We start from the raw sequence: 19,694 nt of genomic DNA on the forward strand, positions 1-19,694 counted from the left end.
AAATCTGCAAAGAGGCTGGAATAATAGCTCTGAGAGGTGCCTCATTCATATCAGTGAGGAGGCTAACTATGATGCCTAGTGCTGATCATTTAAATGTAGTCATTGTTAATTCATTCTCGTGTAAGAAAAGAGGGGATCACAGATCTGCACAGTTTTCTGTGAGCGATGTCGCATTTTGGTGAATTCTACCACTCCCAACTCCCCCCTTCCCCTCCATCCCTCTTAAAAGAGCTAAGCCCAAGGTACATAGCAGAGCCCGTGGACATATTCAAGCCCCACCAAGGGGAGCTAAGCTCAAGGAGCCCAAAGAACACATATGATCATGTTTTGAACATCTGTATGATCTCCTGTGACTGGCAATTCATTTTGGCAACTCACATGGGTGAAGCTTATTTTGTGAGCAGAGCTTGGAAGAATACCACTACTTCATCTCCCCTGTCCTTCCCTATTTGACCCCTAGATAAAAGTACTGAAAGGTTGTCAATTTGAAAAATGAATAATTAAATTAAACCAACTTTTGTAATTCTAAACTAAAATGTAAGTTGTTCCATTGGTCTGTCGGAATGTTTAGCTTTCAGCCTTCTCCTCCTTTAAGGTATATTCCTTCCAAGTATAAAAAACTGGAAATACAATCCTGCCTACATGAGGAAGTCTATTATATAAATGCCCCAGAACTTCATTAACACAGAGTTAAGGTTGCCTGCTGGTGCCTTGTGCCCTTTCAGAATGTGGAGAATGGCTCAACGTAAACTTCTGAAAACCAGGAAATACAAAGTTAAGGTACGTGCCCCCAACTCCTGCAAGACAACCTTAACTCTGCCCTCTGCCAAGCATGCCAATAACACACATACTAGCATTCTGACAGGTTTCAGAGTAGCAGCCGTGTTAGTCTGTATCCGCAAAAAGAAAAGGAGGACTTGTGGCACTAACATTTATTTGAGCATAAGCTTTATGCTAAGCTTTTTTGTGTAGCTCACGAAAGCTTATGCTCAAATAAATGTGTTAGTCTCTAAGGTGCCACAAGTCCTCCTTTTCTTTATACTAGCATTCTGTCACTTACAGAGAACATGTTAGGAACAGAGCACATGAGCATTGTAGAACAAAATCCAACAGTTCTTTTTGCTAAGACAAAACTCGTGTTTAGGTCTGGCATAGCTAACAGGAACTATCTACACTTAAACATCGAGTCTGTTTCACACAAACCATTTTAAACTTGCTAAATTTAAGCACTCTTAGGATTCCTTACCTTGAGGATTCCTTCTAAGGCATTGCCTTGTCCCTCACTAAGCCCCAGAGACTGCTGTCACATAGATCACCTGGCAATCCACACAGCAAGAACATGCCTGCGCACTTCTGCTGACGCAACCTATGGAATTCTGTGCTGAAATGATGCAGACTTGGACACTTAAGGTATGCATGCACCACTTGTCCTATCACAGTGCCAAGCTGCTCTAGCTAATCTCTCCACCATTCAGCACAGCGACACCTAACACAGTGAATGCAATAAATGCTGTAAATCGATTTGTGGAATGCAGCACAAAAATGGTGTATTCCATTAGTCCTTCCTCAGTCTGTCTGTTATAGATTGACGATTTAGGGCTAGAAAGGATTATTAGATCATCCAGTTTGTCCTCCAGTACATCACAGGCAATAGAACTTCATCCAGTTACTCCTGTGTTGAAGCTAATAACTTCCAGAAAGGCATCTTGTCTTGATTTGAAGACTTCAAGAGATGGAGAATCCACCACTTTCCTTTGGTAGCTTGTTAACCGTTGCACTCCCTTACTAGATGTTTCCCAGAGGCTACTGTCCACTCCAGAAGGGGTGGAGTTAAGGTTACATTGCAAGGGTGGGGTGGGAGTGGTAAAGTTTGACTTGTATCATGTGGTGTTGTGTGGCTTTCTGGTTAGATCGGAATCTGACTTAAATCGTTTGAAATTCAAGGATGATGCAAGACAGGAAAGGCTGGCATAATTTTAATTTATAAAACATGTCCGATACCAAATTGAATCTAATGTGAACAAAATTAGGCTCACCATATTTTTCTTTCACAGTAAAAATTTAGTCAGTATTTTAGTTACTGTTACTGAAAATGTTGAGGGTCTTTTTTAGTTTCTTCATCCATATCAACATGCTCTTTGACCATTGAAGGGAAAGAGCTTTAAACAATTCCCATCCATTGCGCTGATGGATTTGGTCAGACTCAAGCCACGTTTGGAAAGTATGGCTTGGTAAGGAGGTGATGCTGCTGTTAAATCATCTCCATCATACTTGATTAACCTGGTCAAAGGCATCATTGTGTATTTTTGTTTGTTTGTTATGATTGAAGTTGTTACTACTGATTACGAGGTAGCACCTAATTTGATTAGGTGTGATGTACAGAGCCATTAAAAACAATCCTTTAAAGTTTAGATTTTATTGGCCAGGATTTTCAAAATCTACTGGTGATTTTTTGGGGGGGTGCCCCATTTGGAATGCTTCTAAAGGGGCTGACTTTCAGAAAATGGGTGCTCTATACCTTCTGAAAACCAGACTCCTTTAGAGGTATCTCAAATTGGGTACTCAAAATCACTACTGTTTTGAAAATCTTGACCAATATATTTTGTTTTGAGAATGTGTGAAATCAATAGCTATGTAACACATCTTAAATGTTCTGTGTTTGATAACTTATTTTTTACATCTTGCAGGTTTTAAACTTTTACTTGATGTGTTTGGTGTTATGCATGGACCAAAGGAAGAATGTGTTAAAGCTCTGAAGAATGGCCGCTTGGTGGCTATCTCGCCAGGTGGAGTTAGAGAAGCACTCTTTAGTGATGAAACCTATGTTCTTGTATGGGGTAATCGTACGGGCTTTGCTCAGGTGGCCATTGATGCAAAAGTGGTGAGTGTGTGTGGAGGATCACAGAACAGAAGCAAAGAAGGTTAGATTTTTAGGTCTTTCTCTGGGGCTAAAGCTGTTTTTCTCAGCACTGTAAAGCAAATGTTTATAAGTTATAGACATATCATAAATATGCTCTTACAAAAGTTAGGAACTAAATTATATGATTCTATCTCCTCTCCTGTTTCTCAAAGAAATACTTAATGCATGCTTAGTTGTATACTTTTTTAATTTCTTTTTTGTCTGATATTGAAATTCAGCTGACTTTCATTTTCCACACGCTGATGTCACAAACTTTTAATAGTTCGATAGTGTATGTAGGATTGGAGTATCTTTCCTTAAAATGCTAAAAAACTATTGGTGATATCATCCTAGCATTTGTTTAATTGCTAAGTGTCAGAGTCCAGTAACCAAAATCTGAGTGCTTCTGTGGCTCAAAATTATTAGTGTGACTTAACTAAATGACTTCCATCTTCCATACAGTACTAAACTGTTCTACAAGATGTTACAGATGTTTATCTAAATTCTTAGGAAATGTGAGACAAAATAGTTTGTCTCACATGTGAGAAATATGCTCATGTAACTAATGCTGGTGTAATGATGAGGGGTATAGTAGTCACATGTGGCTACAAATGCTAGCTAATGGTGTGTGTGTGTGTGTGTATTTATGATGTGGGTATATGATAAGAGAGACCAATTTGAGATTAAATAACCTGTAACAATAAAGGTGTCCAAAAGCTTTTGTCATTTGACAGCCTTATATCAGTTTCTACAGCATCATTAACAATGTATGGATAGCAAAAAATGTTAAATGTTAACATAACACGGCTGCTACTCTGAAAAATAACTCCCCATAGTTTGCCCCAGCAAATGATTCCTTATATCCCTAGTCATGATGCTCTACCCGATTTCATTTAGGTCTGAGACAGTAACAATGCCTACACATATATTAATCAAATCTGCAAATATTGCACATGTGTAATTGCTAATTTAAGTCCAGAAGGCTACTCAAATGAGTAAACTCACACATGTGCAAATGCTTGCAGTATCCCTTTCTAAGTGCTGCAGGGGTTCTAAAGCAATATGTGATTTTAAGAAGATTGACCGACTAACTCTACATTAGCAGGTGGTATCTTCCAATTTGGACCTTTCAGTACTATGGTAAAATAACAGGTAGAACATTGTGTTGCTCACTGAAAAATCAGCTGTCTGCCAAATGTATTCATCAAACAAGTTGCACATTTGTTTTCAAATAAACACTATGTAAAACAGCCTTCCACATATTTACATTAAATTCTTACCTTTCTTTTTTCTCATAGCCCATCATTCCTCTGTTCACACAAAATGTTCGGGAAGGAATTAGGACATTAGGAGGAATAAGTAAGATATAAAATATCTATTTTTCTATTTTTAATTTCCTGTATATGTTCAATCTCCTTACCTCCGTAGAAATACTCTTTTTAAAATCTGTGTTTAGATATGTCATATGGTCTGATTTCTCGGGGGGGGAGAGAAGTCACTATGCTTTAGTGGTATAAACTGAGGTGGAATTGTATTGTCAAATCTTAATATTGGTGGTGGATCAGATGATCTACATTATTCTTTGCATAGTGACAGGTGTTGATAAAGGAACCTGCTGCTGAATTTGCATGTAGAAGAACAAGTTTTTAGAATAATACATTTCTCCTGCATTAACATGTCTGCTATGCCTACTGTGAGTTTTCTGTTCTCTGCTGGGAGGTAGACCAGATCTAATGGTTGTCACCAGACCTCCTGTTCCTCTAGAACATTTGCAAAAAAAAAGTTTTTAATGCTGCCTACATTTATTTAGAGGTGGAGAAAAAAATCTAAACAGTTCAACTTAATTTTAATACATATCTAGTTTCTAATCAGGCAGAAAACGTGTGTGAAAATACATATGCGTTCTGCCTCTCTCTTTTCACTTACCCCTCCCCCTTCAGTTGTTCCAAAACACACACGGAGTCTGAACAGTCTCCTCTTAGGACAGCTAGATGACAGGGTCCCTGCTGAGCCACTAGTGCAGGTTGCATTAGACACACCTCTCTTCCAGGCTCCTCCATATTTGTCTGTGTAGTTCCTTCGGCCTCAACCACAGCTGCTCCTTCTCCTGTTTCACAGTACTACAGGCAAAAAGCAATATTTCCTCCTGACATTGTCCCTGATCATGACTGAAAGCAGAATTCTGGGCAGAGAGAGCATGGGCATCAAATGGAGAAATGCAAGGTAGCCACATGTTCTCCATGCACTATAAAATAGACATACAACCATTAACTGATGCAGTATTCAAGATTCATAGGCCAGAAGGGACCATTATAATCATCTAGTCTGACCTCCTCCTGTAAAAATGGCATATGGTAGAGGTGGGATTCAAACCCACCTCCCCAAAAAGACTGGAGCCTCTATCCAGTGCCTTAGGCCAGGCTACCAGCATAGGAGAGAGGCCAGCTCCGGAAGGCATCACTGGGAATGAAACCCAGGAGCTCCTTTTCACTAGAAACGCGCTAGCTAAGCCATGGTGCTACCCTCTGTAATTCTAAAGATACAGGCCCAAACTTGGCTTTTGCAAAAAGCTCCATCCCTGGAAGTGCTACAATCTGTAGTGCCTTGGGAGTTTGCTTCTATTCTAGGAAGAAATGGGTTGGTTTCAATCTAATATCTTTCCTGCTATTTGCAGTAGGATTAGTAGATATCTTAGAGAAATTTAGTTAACTTATTATTGGTGTATTTTGTCCTTTTATGTCTACCAGTCGTTGCTTTCATTACATTTGGACTTTCTTAGGTCTTAATGCTCTGTACACAAAACTTAATAATCCAGTCACTGATGATTTTCTTATCCCTTTACACTGTGTTAAACTAAATTCTAGTCTAAGGTCACAGGTCTAGTACTGTCACAGCTTTGAGACGACTCCACTCTGGTGCCCTTGAGATAAGTGCTTTAAAAAAAAAAAAGTAAAATAAATAAGCATATGATGGAGGTCACTTAATGCTGTCTACTGCATCTGATTTTGTCTCCTAAAAATCAAAATATAATATGCCATATATACTCTCACTAGTGCAGGATAGCTCTTTGATCTTCCACATGGTGGGGACCAGAGCAGTAGGTTTTTTGTGTGTGCAACTCTCCTCTCTCACCCAGGCCTCTTCCGATTGAGGGATTCCTTTCCCTTCCTTTCAGACCCTAAATACCTGAAATTCAGGTAGCTAGTTCTATTCTAAATTTTAGTCTTCTATAGGTTCTTATATTGCCCTTATTACCCTATTATCTTTCAGTAGTGTGTTATGCAATGTGATTAACATCTATCATGTGTGGTTCATTCTCTCCTTCTCCTATTTTGGGGGCCAGGGAGAAGAGGTAGGGGTGTGTGTGTGCACGTGTGCATTTTAGTTTGGTAGGGAGTTGTTTTGAAGATTTTTAAAAATAAATATTTTACATCCCCCCAATACGAATCGATTGAGGAGGGTCTCCTAGGGGTGCCTGTTTCCTTTTCTCCTGTTAGATATTTCAGGGGAAGGATTGCTGTCCTGTCTGCACCCTTTCTTCCCTCCAGTCATACCCCCCCTCCACAGGATTTTGAGGAGGCTATCTACTAATCTGAACTCCCATCTAAAGTAGCTCTCCTTGTCCTTACAGTGGCAGTCACTGGATTACCTTCTGCTGTTGGCAGAAGAGAACTGTAAAAAACTCCCTTCCAGGCATCATAGCAGAGGGTTGAGATTATTCTTGTTTTGGCTGTGACTCTTCCATTTTTACAAAGTGAAGATCAAGGGTAGAATAGCACTTCAAAGATACTGTTATTCATTTGGGAACCTGAGATCAGAGGCCTGGGTTCTTCTTCGAGTGATTGCTCATGTGTATTCCACAATAGGTGTGTGCCACGTGCACCGGTGCTGGAAGTTTTTCCTCTAGCAGTACCCGTAGGAGGGAGCGCCCCCCCCCCCGTGACCCCTGGAGCGGCGCCTGCCTGGCGAGGTATAAGGGCGGCTGCGCTCCCCCCACCCTCAGTTCCTTCTTGCCGCCAATGAAGGTGCGTCGGAACTGCTCAGCTCCAGCTTTGCTGCAGCTTGTCCCCCGAACTCATTTGTTCAGTAGTACCTGTAGTCAGTTAGCTAATTCAGTTAGTTTAGTTAGTCATTTGAGCCTGGGCCAGGGCATGCACCGTGCCCCAGGCTTTAAGTCGTGCAGCTCTTGTAGGCGCTCTGTGCCAAGGAGCGATCCACACACGGATTGTCTGCGCTGCTTGGGAGAAACCCATATCAGCGAAAGGTGCAAGATCTGCAAGTCTTTCAAGCCCCGGACTAAAAAAAGAAAGGGACATAAGGCTCCGGGCCATCCTGATGGAGTTGATGCTGGCCCCGACCCCAGCACGCCACTCCGAACTGGTACCCGGCACAGCGGCGTCAGTACGTGGAGACCTTCTGGTACCATCATCCAGTCGGCACCACTCCCCAACCATGGGGCACACCAAGAGGACTGGAAAGACTCCCTCTTCGCAGTGGCACCAAGGGAAGTCTGGGACAGAGGCTAGGCCCATGTCGGATAGTCCTCTATGCTCATTGGGCCCTAGGCCTCTGACTCACGTTGAGCGGAGTAGCCCTGCCGGAGCAGGCCTCTCCTGATGTCCAGATGCCATCTACGCCCGAAGCCCTCTAAGCAGCCAGGGATGTCATGTCCATGCCGGTGCCTGGAGCTCCGCCGATGTCAGCCCGACACTCCAGAGGCAAGCCGCTGCTGGGATCACTGCAGTCGCCACCGGCCCGGTACCAGTCTCAGTCAAGGGAATGTTCCCGACACCACTCACTGCCCAGACTGTCCAGATGAGTGCTGTCCGACCGGGACTCCCAGCACTGCTCATATTCGCAAAGCAAATATCAACGGGACCATGGCAGACGCCGCCAACGGTCCTCGTCTCGCAGGAGATACTGCAGTCGGTCGCGGCACGATCATCGACGCCTTTCCTGCTCAGACTCCCATTCCATGTCTCCGCCAAGGAACCGTAGCCCCAGGTGTCGATCGCCGGCGTCTCTCCGACGCAGGTCCACCCGTTGAGGCCGTTCGCGGAGCAGCTACTACCATCGGTGCCACTCCTCTGCTTCAAGATCACGGTCCCATGGCTGATGTAGATCCCAGCACTGGTCCAGAGGCAGTAGCGGATCATACGCCAACCCAGCCTCCCCTCACAGCCGCCCGTCTACAGGCCAAGCTAGCTAGCCCGAATAGCTGGCCCCGCCAGTGCCTCAGCAAGTGCAAGTGCACCAAGTGTCGTGGCCGGCCCAGTGGTATCAGTGGGCACCGTGGCCTCCGGCGCAGCCTCTGGTGGGGGCTCGCTTGGTGGCAGGGGCCTCGGAAGCACTGTCAGCATCCATCTTTTAGACCGCCAGAAAAATGGTTGGTGGGACCTGTGTCTTCGGTACCGTGCCCGGAGTCTGACCAGGTGTTGGATCCTCTGGTGCTGGACGACACCCAAAGCACTGCACCGGCCTCGCCTCGTCCGGAGGAGCTGATTGCAGCCCTGCCCTCCTCCGTCCCACAGGAGGACTACCAGACTCACCAAGACCTCCTAAAAAGGGTGGCAGCGAGCCTCCGCCTCCAGGCTGAGGAGATGGAAGAGCCCTTAGACTCCCTGTTCAATGGGCTGTCCTCTTCAGCACTGGGCAGGGTGGCCTTGCCACTCCATGAAGGGGTGGCAAGAATTTCAAATGCCCTGTGGCAAACTCCAGCCTCATTGGTTCCCATCTCTAAAAAGGCGGCGCGCAAGTACTTTGTACCCACGAAGGGACACGAGTATCCGTATACCCACCCGACGCCCAACTCCTTGGTGGTTGAGTCAGTCAACCACAGGGAGCAGCAGGGGCAACCAGCCCTGATCCCCAAGAACAAAGACTGTTGGAGGCTGGATACTTTTGGGAGCAAAGTTTATTCATTGTCAAGCTTTCAGCTACGAGTAGCAAACCATCAGGCTCTCCTGGATCGCTATGAGTTTAACCTCTGGGAATCCCTCCCCAAGTTTGAGGGCTCCCTCCAGGAGCGCGATAAGAACGAGTTTAAGGTGCTCGTGGAGGAAGGGGTGGCAGTCACAAGGGCATCCCTGCAGGCCGTTTCGGATGCAGCGGACATGGCTGCATGGTCCATGGCCTCAGTGGTGTCCATGAGATGGGCATCATGGCTTCTGCTCTCTGGGCTCTCCAGCGAAGCGCAGTTGTCAATGCAGGATCTCCCTTTCGACAGGAAGGCTCTGTTTGCTGAGGAAACAGACACAAGGCAGCATGGCATGAAAGACTCCCGATAACCCTCCAGACCTTGGGCATCTATGTCCCTCCTCCGGCAAAACCGAAGCTGCAGCAGGCTCCCACCCAGGCCGCCCTCCTGAAGTACGAGGCCGCCCACGAAAAGCAGCGGGACTGTAGAAAGCACCTGCAATGGCAATCCTGGCCCTGGGTCTTCTAAGGTCAAGCAGGTGGGCAAAAGGTGTTTTTGACGGGACGCTCGGGGGTACCCCGCCAGTTCTCAGCATGGACCTACCCCCAATAAAGCTCCCTTTCTCCAATCGGTTGTGTGCTTTCCTCCTGGAATGGTCGCGGCTCACCTCGGACTGATAGGTCCTCAACACCATCTCCCGAGGTTACACCCTTCAGTTTACCTCCTCCCTGCCCAACCGCCTCTGCCCCCATTCCTCTTGGGGGACCCCTCTCACGAGGCTCTGCTTGAGCAGGAGGTGGGGTGGTTCCTGGACCTAAAAGCTATAGAGGCGGTGCCCAAGGAGTTCCTGGGCAAGGGGTATTACTCCCGGTATTTCCTTATCCCGAAGGCCAAAGGGGGCTCAGGCCCATCATGGTCCTGCAAGGCCTGAACCACTATATGGTGAAACTCAAGTTCCGCATGGTTTTCCTGGCCTCCATTATCCCCTCCCTGGATGCCGGGGACTGGTACGCTGCTCTCAGTCTACAAGACGTGTACTTCCACATCCATGTATTCGAGGGGCACAGACGCTTCCTCCGTTCGTGGTGGGATAGAGTCACTACCAATTCACGGTCCTACCGTTTGGTCTGTCCGCTGTCCCCAGGGTCTTTAAAAGGTGTATAGCGGTGGTAGCGGCCTACCTCAGACGCTAGGGGGTCCAAATATTCCCATATCTGGACGACTGGCTAGTCAAAGGCACCTCCCGGTTGCAGGTGAGGGATCATGTGGCTCTCCTCCTGTCCACATATACTGCCCTGGGCCTGTTTGATAAACAACGCCAAGTCCACATTAGTCCCGGTCCAACGCATAGGGTTTCAGGACGCTACTGGATGCAACGTCGGCCAGGGCCTCTCTCCCACCAGACAGGTTCGAGACCCTGAAAGGGCTCATTGACTCGGTCACAAGGTTCCCGGTGACGACAGCCAGGGCTTGCCTGCAACTGCTGGGTCACATGTCTGTGTGCACAGATGTGGTCCGTCACGCCAGACTCAGAATGAGGCCCCTCCAGCTCTGGCTGGCCTCGCAGTTCTCCCAGCCATGGACAGAATGGACAAAGTCCTCACCGTGCTGAACTCGGTGATCACCTCCCTGCAGTGATGGTCCGCCCCAAACAACATGCTCCAAGGGGTCCCATTCAGGGACAGGGCCCCGTTGTTGGAGCTGGTGTCTGACGTGTCAGACCTGGGTTGGGGGGCCCATGTGGGGAACTTTCAGACCCAAGGCCTGTGGTCTCTACAAGACCTACCCCTTCATATAAACGTCAAGGAACTCAGGGCGGTGCAACTGGCGTTGTATGGCCTTCCGCTCGCACCTGGAGGGCAAGGTAGTCAGGGTCCTCACAGACAACACGGCCTTGATGTTCTATATCGGGGTCGGCAACCTATAGCACGCTTGCCGATTTTTAATGGCACGCTGCTGCCTGCCAGGTCCCAGCCACCGGCCCCGCTCAGCCTGCTGCCGAACCCAGGCCGGGACCCCGGCAGGCAGCAGCGTGCCATTAAAAATCCTGCCCACCCTGGCCCGCTCTTCTCCGCCACCCCCCGTCTCCGCCCCCGCGGGGGCAGGGTGAAGAAGGTTGGTCCTGCTGGCTGCTGCTGCAGGGCAGGCAAGGTGTCCCCCCCCCCCCCCCCGCCTCTTCCCCCAGCATGCTGGGGTCCTGCCCCTCCTCCTCTCTCTCCCTGCCACCGGTTAGCTGATGGCCCTTGCGAGGGAGGGGGAGAAGCGGAGCCGCAGCGCGCTTGCTGCTTCGGGGAGGAGGTGGAGAAGAGGTGGGGACGGGGCCTTGGGGAAAGGGGGTGGAATCGGGGCATATCCCTTCCAGCCCCCTGCCGTGAGCCGCTCTGGGCAGGGGGCTGGGAGCACCCCCACAACCCTAGCCCTCTGCCTTGACCCCTGCATCCCCCTCACACACCCCAGCCTCCTGCCCTGACCCCTGCACCTCCCCATGACCCCAGCCCTGAGTCCAGCACTCCCCCCACATACCCAGCCCCCCCCACCCCATGCCCTGCCTCTTGCACCCCCCACATTCCCAGCCCGAGCATCAAACAGGAGCTCCTGCACCACCCCCACATTCCCATCTGTACCCCTCGCACCAAATGGGAGCTGCCCTGGTAACCACTTCACACCCAAACCTCCTGTCCCAACCCTGAGCCCCTTCCCTCATTCTAGCTCCTGGCCAGACCCTGCACCCCAACCTCCCAGCCTGCTCACGCCAGACTCAGAATGAGGCCCCTCCAGCTCTGGCTGGCCTCGCAGTTCTCCCAGGCATGGACAGAATGGACAAAGTCCAGTTGCACCGCCCTGAGTTCCTTGACGTTTATATGAAGGGGTAGGTCTTGTAGAGACCACCGGCCTTGGGTCTGAAAGTTCCCCACATGGGCCCCCCAACCCAAGTCGTCCTCATTGCCCCGGCATGGCCCAGGCAGCACTGGTACAGGACCCTCTCGAGGCTGGCGGTAGCTCTGCCATGGCAGTTGCTGCTCCACCCAGACCTGCTCTCTCAGGACCAGGGCCGTCTCTTCCATCCCAACCTAGCAACGCTTCATCTTATGGTGTGGCTGCTCAGTGGCTAGGAAAGGACATTCTCGGAACAGGTTCAGCGCGTCCTCCTTGAAAGTAGACGGCCCTCCACTTGCCGCTTCTATGTGGCGAAGTAGGCTCGGTTTTTGAGGTGGGCGGCAGGCCAGGGTGTTTCCCCGATGGCCGTCCCGATCCAGCTTATCCTTCATAACCTCCTGCACCTGAGGGCTCAGGGACTGGCGCCCTCGTCAGTTAGGGTACACTTGGCGACCACATCAGCCTTTCATCCCCCAGTGCAAGGACACACAGTGTTTTCCCATGCTATGACCGGCCGGTTCCTTAAGGGTTTGGACCATGTCTACCCATATTCCAAGGCCCTGGTTCCACAGTGGGACCTAAACCTGGTGCTGGCTCGTCTCATGGGGGCTCCGTTTGAACCACTGGCCACATGTTCCTGGTCTCACCTCTCATGGAAGGTGGCCTTCCTGGTAGCTTTCACGTTGGAAAGGCAGGTCTCTGAGCTCAGGGCCCTAACCTCTGAAGCGCCATATACGGCTTTTCATAAGGACAAGGTCCAGCTCCACCCACACCCCGCGTTCCTCCGAAGGTGGTCTCCGCCTATCACATGGGTCAGGACATTTTTCTGAGTCTCCTCTGCCCCAAGCCTCACGCAACTAGTGAGGAACGCAGTCTCCACATGCTCGACATGAGGCAAGCTCTGACTTTCTACCTCAAGCAGACCAAGCCGTTCAGAAAGTCTTTGCAACTGTTCGTCACCTGGGCTGAGCATGTGAAGGCTCAGCCGATTTCCACTCAGCGGCTTTCTAAAGCGGATCACTTCGTGCATCCGTTCCTGTTATGAGCTGGCGGGGGTTCCTCTGCCTCCCATTGTGAGGGCATAGGCCTCATCGGCTGCCTTCGTGGCCCACATCCCCATCCAGGACATTTGTAGGGCCGCCACTTGGTCTTCGGTTCACACGTTCACCTTGCACTATGTGATCGTCTCCCAGGCCAGGGATGATGCCGGGTTCGGCAGGGTGGTACTCTGTCCTGAGAACTTGTGAACTCCTACCTGCCTCCAACAGATATAGCTTGGAATCACCTATTGTGGAATACACATGAGCAATCACTCAAAGAAGAAAAGACAGTTATCTTTTTCGTAACTGGAGTTCTTTGAGATGTGTTGCTCATGTCTATTCTACATCCCACCCTCCTTCCCTTCTGTCAGAGTGGTCTGGCAAGAAGGAACTGAGGGTGTGGGGAGCGCAGCCCCCCTTATACTGTGCCAGGGGTTGCGGGGGGTGCTCCCCCCTACGGCTACTGCTAGGGGAAAAACTTCCGGCACCGGTGCATTTGGCGAGCGCACACACCTGTTGTGGAATAGACATGAGCAACACATCTCGAAGAACACCAGTTATGGAAAAGGTAACTGTCTTGTACTTTACAAGTTAATTTATCTACTGCCTCCCAAAATGCAAATTAATATTTTTTTTAAACTAAAAAACAGGATTATTTAGGTTGATATATGAACGTCTTCGATTGCCACTCGTTCCTCTATATGGAGATTTTCCAGTCAAATTTCGTACATACATTGGAGATCCTATTCCATATGATCCAAATATAAATGCTGCAGAACTGTCTGGAAAGGTAAGGTTTGGGGTTTATTTTCTACTTGCAATATTGAAACCGTTAAGATTTAAAATACTAGTAGCTGAAAGTCCTTGCTGTCATGAAGCCACGAGTGTTTAAAAAAATAAATGAGAACTCACAAATTTGACAGTAAGAGATTGTGAATCACAGTGATGATTGGACCTAGTGAACTGTGGTTTTTGGACCAAGAGATCCACCATCTATGCAGTATCCCTCAGACAGCCTATGAAATTATTGTATGCAAATTACCTGTAGAGTAAGGGTGGTGATATCACAGCGGCAGAGGATTCTTGGCAAGGCTATCACATGGGTGTAATTCATAAATTCAAAATGGCTGAGAACTTAAAAATTGGACAGTAATGGACCACAAATCCCAGTGAGGATTGAAACTGGTGATATTCTAAACAAAGAGATCCATCCACCATGCTTGTAGCTGTTTCTATCCCTTCACACTGACTCAGCAGAAACTCTAGGCTTCAGAGCGACATAAGGAGAGAGTGACAATCCTGGAAGCTTATTACAATAAAAGCTGTTTTATCCAACATGTTGGGAGAATTGGGGGGGTGGGGGGGTAAATGAAAAATGCCGGTTAACTAAGAAGGAGGGAGTTTGGGTGGGGTATTGGGGAGAGGGTGGGGGTGCGGGGCCTGGGCTCTGGGAGGGAATTTGGGTGTGGTGGGGTGGGAGGGAGTGTGGGGTGCTGGATCCTGGGGGCGCGCAGTTCGGGCGGCTCCCTGCAAGTGACGACCTGTCCCAGCTACTCCTAGTTGGAGTCACGGCAGGTGGCTCTGTGTGCTGCCTCCGCCCACAGGCGCGTCCCCTGCAGTTCCCATTGGCTGCAATTTTCAGCCAATGGGAGCTGCGGATCCAGCGCGCAGAGCCACCTGCCGCGCCTCTGCCTAGGTGGGCGCCCCCTTGATCCAGCACCCTGAGCCTCCTCCTGTGCCCCAACCCTGTGCCTTGAGCCCCCTCCCACACCCAAACTCCCTTCCAGAGCCTGCGCTTCACATCCCTCCTATGCCCCAAGAGACTGCTGGCCCTGTGCCAACTGGAGTATAAACCGGACTTTCAATGAAGATCAGAAATTCTGGTTTATAGAGCTTTCTGGTTGGTGAAGTGCTGGATAAAACAGCTTTTGCTGTATATATAGGTACTGGAAGTACTTGTTTTCAAGTTAGTGATTTTTATCGTAGAGTATGCTAATCAAGTGTTACATAGTGCAGCGAGGCCCTCTAACACACATCTATAATTGTTACATCCCTGTCTTATGTTGTCAGAATTCATGATAGATTTCTTCATTGTTTGATTCTTGGTACCGCTTCTGTCCTATGCTGATAGCTATAATATATGAAATGGATGTAAGGAAGTTCTGGCACAGAAATAGGTTCTAGGCCCCTTGAAACAGTGTGTGGTGTTTATTTGGATCAGAATGACAGCTTTTCTTAAGTTCCAGTGTGAATTCTAGTCTGATGAAAATAGCTGTAGTTACCTGTTCATGAACGTCATTACATTTGTCCCAAAGGAGAGGTCCCTCTATTTCTTGGCTTATGTAAAAGAAAGCTGCTAAAAAACGTTAAACGCACCAGATCTGCTACTGAGAATTATGGATGTTAACAGGAAGTAAAATCACATTAAAGCGAAGTGATCTCTTCGCCTCCAGCTACACATTCTAGTTCTTTGTCATCTTAAGTGTCTGACCTACAACCACACAACATGCACAAGCTCTTCAAATTTAGTATGTTCATAGATGACTAGTTCAGTCATCTTTTTCTGTTTTATGGTCTATTATGTTCACATAATTATGACTAGCTTTTGTGAGTGCAGAGTACAAGAGGCCCTCAGATCTTTGGTGGACTGGGAGGTATGAATGGTGCAGGCAATGGCAATTTTAGGTCAATAATCAGAAGTTCTTCAAATATGTACTTATAAAATAAGCATTCTGAAAGGAGATCATTCACTATCTCATGAAAGTTTTTGACCGTGTCAGTATCAAATTGGTTGGTCTCATTAGCTGGTTTGCTCTCCTTGAACATATTTATTGAAAGATGACATAGCTGATAAATGTTTGACTGTGTTACTTGAATCCCATCTAACTAAAGCTCAGATATTTTTCCCCCTATGGTTTGCCTAAAGCACTAGTCCTGTAAAGCTGAAAAGCTAGTGGGATTTGGAAAGGGAGGCTTGCTATTTGTCATTTAAGGGAGTTGTACGTCAGACTTCGATATCTTTTTACTTAGTGCCTGCCCATATTTCCTCCAATCCTAAATGGAGCCTTCAAAACCTGTTGGACTGTCTCCCATGACAACTTGACCAGTTAATCAAAAGGGTTTGGATATCGCCTGAAATCTTCAGATAAACAATGTACTATAGGTGTACTTTCCCATTATGATAGCTATGAGACATCATTAGCTTAATTTCTTTATATTTTTATGGAAACTTTACATGTTTAGACACTTCGGTGAGTGAGCATGTACTTTTCACTGGTGCTTTGCCATTTATACTTCGTATATTTACTTATCAAAGGTAGATACATCAAGGATCATTGGCATCTGTAAAGGAATAAATTGTAAGTGGTTTCTTTGTAAAAGATCCCACGCACGTTTCCCCTGGTTTTAATTTAAAAGTAGGTATTGCACCCTGGATTCTGGAATCTTTAGTAGGATGAAAATTTATTCTATGAATTACTGTATTCCAACTAGTGTAATATAAAAAGAACAGTTAATTTCCTTGCAATTTCTTTTTCTCTTAACAGGCAAAGGCTGCAATCCAGTCTTTAATAGACAGACATCAGAAAATACCAGGAAACGTATTTAGGGCTTTAATGGAACGATTTGAGACACAGCAGAAAGAAGACTAGTGTATGGTGTATAACAAACTACACATTTACTTGTAATATTTTCAAAACTGTTTGTAACATATTATTATCCTCAAAATTAATTATTAAATGCATTGTCTTAATGATATTTCTTTTTTAATGCAGATGTTTTCGGTATAGTTTAACGAGCTGTGAGCAATGATTTTTTTTTCTTCCCCCAGTGATCAATATCAAACTTGAGCCCAAACTTGCAATCTTACTCACGTAAAAATTTCACTAAAGTAATTAGCTTTCAAGTGCAATCCTATACTGAAAAATAACTTCGTAAAAATGACGTTGGAGGCTTCCATATTCATAGTCTTTTGATAATTTCCATCTCAAATTTGCAGGTAAAACAAATGTTTTGTCTAACTGCCAAGCCTGCAAACTCATGGCGGATTCTGACATGCAAGCTAGATTCTTTCTATCTAAATACCATTACCAGTAATAGAGGTTCTTCTAGCCAAATAAAGCCCTGAACTACACCTATGAAAACCCATTTTCTTTAGATTATGTCCTTGGTTACACCTGTACAAACTTAAATTACATAAGAATGGCTATACTGGGTCAGACCAAAGGTCCATCCAGCCCAGGATCCTGTCTACCAACAGTGGCCAATACCAGATGCCCCAGAGGGAGTGAACCTAACAGGTAATGATCTAGTGATCTCTCTCCTGCCATCCATCTCTATCCTCTGACAAACAGAGGCTAGGGACTCCATTCCTTGCCCATCCTGGCTACATTCAAAGCCATAGACAGGTGTAACTAGTCACTTAGCTTTCTTTACATGCAGAACCTGTAGTCCTGGTGGTAATGCTTCAGCTGGAAGGTATCCAGCTTTATTGTTGGAGCCCAGAAAGAGTTTGTGGGGCTGGAGCTTTATTAGAAGAGAGAGAGAAAGAAAGAAAGAAAGAACGAACCCCCAAGAAACTGAGCAAACTTCTTACAGAAACCAGTAAGACACAATACATATAGAATCCCATAATGATATTTTTTATGAAGTAATTTTTCAGGGTAAAACCACATGGCTTTTTTTGTCCCTGACTAAAGACTGTAGGCCTATAAATCTGTGAACAGAAAACCAGATCTTGTTTTGGCACAGTGAACTGAATGCCTAATCTTTTAGAAAGAAGGATTGAGTAATATTCAAAACTGCAACAGTCAGAATTTTTAATTATATTACAAAATAGAATGCAACTTGTAATGTTCTGTTTTCAGAGTTTCTCCATATTCAACAGTATAAACAGCCTTTATAATTTTTGTATATATATATCTCACTAAACTATTTTTGTAGAAAACTATCTACATTTTTTTTTTTTACACATCAGAATTACAAATTGACTCGCCCCCAATTATGCAACTCAGCTAATACCCTCATTGAAATGAGTGAGGGGATTTGCCTGAAGAAGGAGTTGCTGGATTGGGCTAGTTTTGTTCATTAACAATAAACTGAATTTTTATCTGAATTGAATCACTGACTAATGCATGAATTGTCTGAATAGCAAAATACCTTAAATATTTCCTGTAGATAAGTACTCAAACTGTAAGTGACTGTAAGATCAATGTCTGGAAGTATTCTTTAGTTGTAGGAGGCCATCATCTCCTGGTAGGCCTTTTAAAAAACAAAACACTTTTAAAGAGGTGAAGAGCAAATCCCTTTCACTTAACTGTAACAGTTTGGTTAATTCCTGCAAACACTTATATGCACATGCCTTACTTTACACACAACTTAGTCACATTGATTTAAATGGGACTTATGTGCATATGTTTGCAGTATCAGGGTTTTATATTAAGTGTAGTGTCATTGTATGGGGGAAACAAACATCATCTGTACATTATAAGATCTGCATAAACAATTCATCTCTGTGTACACTGTAGTGTTCTGTTTGATTTAACATGTTTAGTTAAAATGTTTAAGCTTGAAAAAAATCATGTCATGTGAAAACAAATGCCCTTTCCAAAGTCTGTTGATTTGTGATCTCCTTGAAAACTTAAGGGGACACTATCATGATCTAAGAATAAATTTAATGTCTTGTTCTGTTTAATGCATTAGACCATTAAAGCTGAGAATTTTTACTAAAACTTATTTTTGTGTAAGTTAGAGATTTTATTTTTGCATTTTTCTCAAGGTGGACAATGAAAACAGACTAGCTAATTCGTAGCTACCTTTCAGAATGCACTAGGGCAGTGTTGCACTGTTGGGATTGCACACAGTGTCGGGGAACACTTAATAATTTTTTTTCATGGGAATTAAATGAGAGAGGGGGAGAGAGAGAGAGACCTATTCTCTTGATCTTAGATTTTGAAAAACTTGCTTTTACTTTACATGGGGCCAAATTTGACCCGCCTTTGTCCCTTTAATTTAAGAAGTATTCAAACCTGAGTGTCAAATCAAATGCAGTATCAGTACTTTTTAGATATTAAATAAACTTTTTGTTTATTTAGGCTTTTCATATTTAATTCTCTATTTGTGATATGTACTGTATAAACATACCCTACAGACAAATAAAACTGAAATTACAGCTGGAGTAAACTCTTGAAATTACTTTATGCTCACTGTATATGGATTAAGTGTGAGAGTATGTGTAACCTGGCCCTCTGAAACTACCAGTGGATCTGAGCAGCAGAGTAGAAAGTGCCCAGTTGTGGGGGAGGAAAAAAGAAATTACTAAATTAAAGGAATAAGAGAAGATTGAAAGAATGGATGGGAAAAACATTGCTAATTCTTCTGGGACTGTGCAGTAGGTATTGCCAGGGGTGACTAGTGATAAGTAGCTATTGTGTGTCAGGAGCAAGTTATTAAAAGAATGCTTTAGTTGCCTTCAGGCTGGATGGCTAATAACTACAAATATTAATTGCATAATCTGCTGAACAGAAGGTAGTGGGTTTTTTTCCCCTCTTTATTTCAACTGTAATTTCAATTTATAAAAAAGACAGGAATTTTCATACAGGTAGAAATGTAGTACTGTCACAGTAAAATGGAATTAGCACTCTTTCCCCTGAAAATCCAAAACCTTTCACTGGCCAGTTTATTGGCTGCTTTTTACTGGCAGTTAATACTCATCCAATAGCAGATTTAGTGACACCAAGGTTACTGTAATTTTAATATTGAATCTCTAAACTGAAATCATTTATATTTTGACAGAAGATGGAAGCTGGAGCAGTTCATCATGCTACCAATGTAGATCCTGTTTAAATAATGAATTATGCAATAGATTTTGTGTTGGGTTTGCTGTACAGTATGCCAAGGTGGCAGTTTATACCACTATACTCTGTGAAAGATTTGCTAGGGCTAAAGTGGGGTTTTTCCCATT

At 45.5% G+C, this 19,694-nt stretch overlaps 1 protein-coding gene across 10 annotated transcripts in view; it reads left to right on the forward strand.

Annotated features, from left to right (window-relative positions):
• LOC125632459 (DGAT1/2-independent enzyme synthesizing storage lipids) overlaps positions 1–19,694 on the forward strand; it is a 62,610-nt gene that overhangs the window by 26,256 nt on the left and 16,660 nt on the right. For 6 of the 10 annotated variants that reach the window (XM_048840683.2, XM_048840682.2, XM_048840686.2 and 3 more), the window contains 4 exons: positions 2,688–2,881; positions 4,198–4,258; positions 13,384–13,523; positions 16,279–18,466. In XM_048840683.2, the coding sequence (XP_048696640.1) occupies positions 2,688–2,881; positions 4,198–4,258; positions 13,384–13,523; positions 16,279–16,383 (500 nt within the window). In that variant the 3' untranslated portion in view covers positions 16,384–18,466. Of the gene's footprint in view, positions 1–2,687; positions 2,922–4,197; positions 4,259–13,383; positions 13,524–16,278; positions 18,467–19,694 lie in introns of those variants that run through there. The other 4 variants (XM_075125218.1, XM_075125217.1, XM_048840687.2 and 1 more) reach the window with 3 other exon arrangements.

This window comes from Caretta caretta, chromosome 2 (genome assembly GCF_965140235.1).
Source record: "Caretta caretta isolate rCarCar2 chromosome 2, rCarCar1.hap1, whole genome shotgun sequence".
NCBI lineage: Eukaryota > Metazoa > Chordata > Testudines > Cheloniidae > Caretta > Caretta caretta.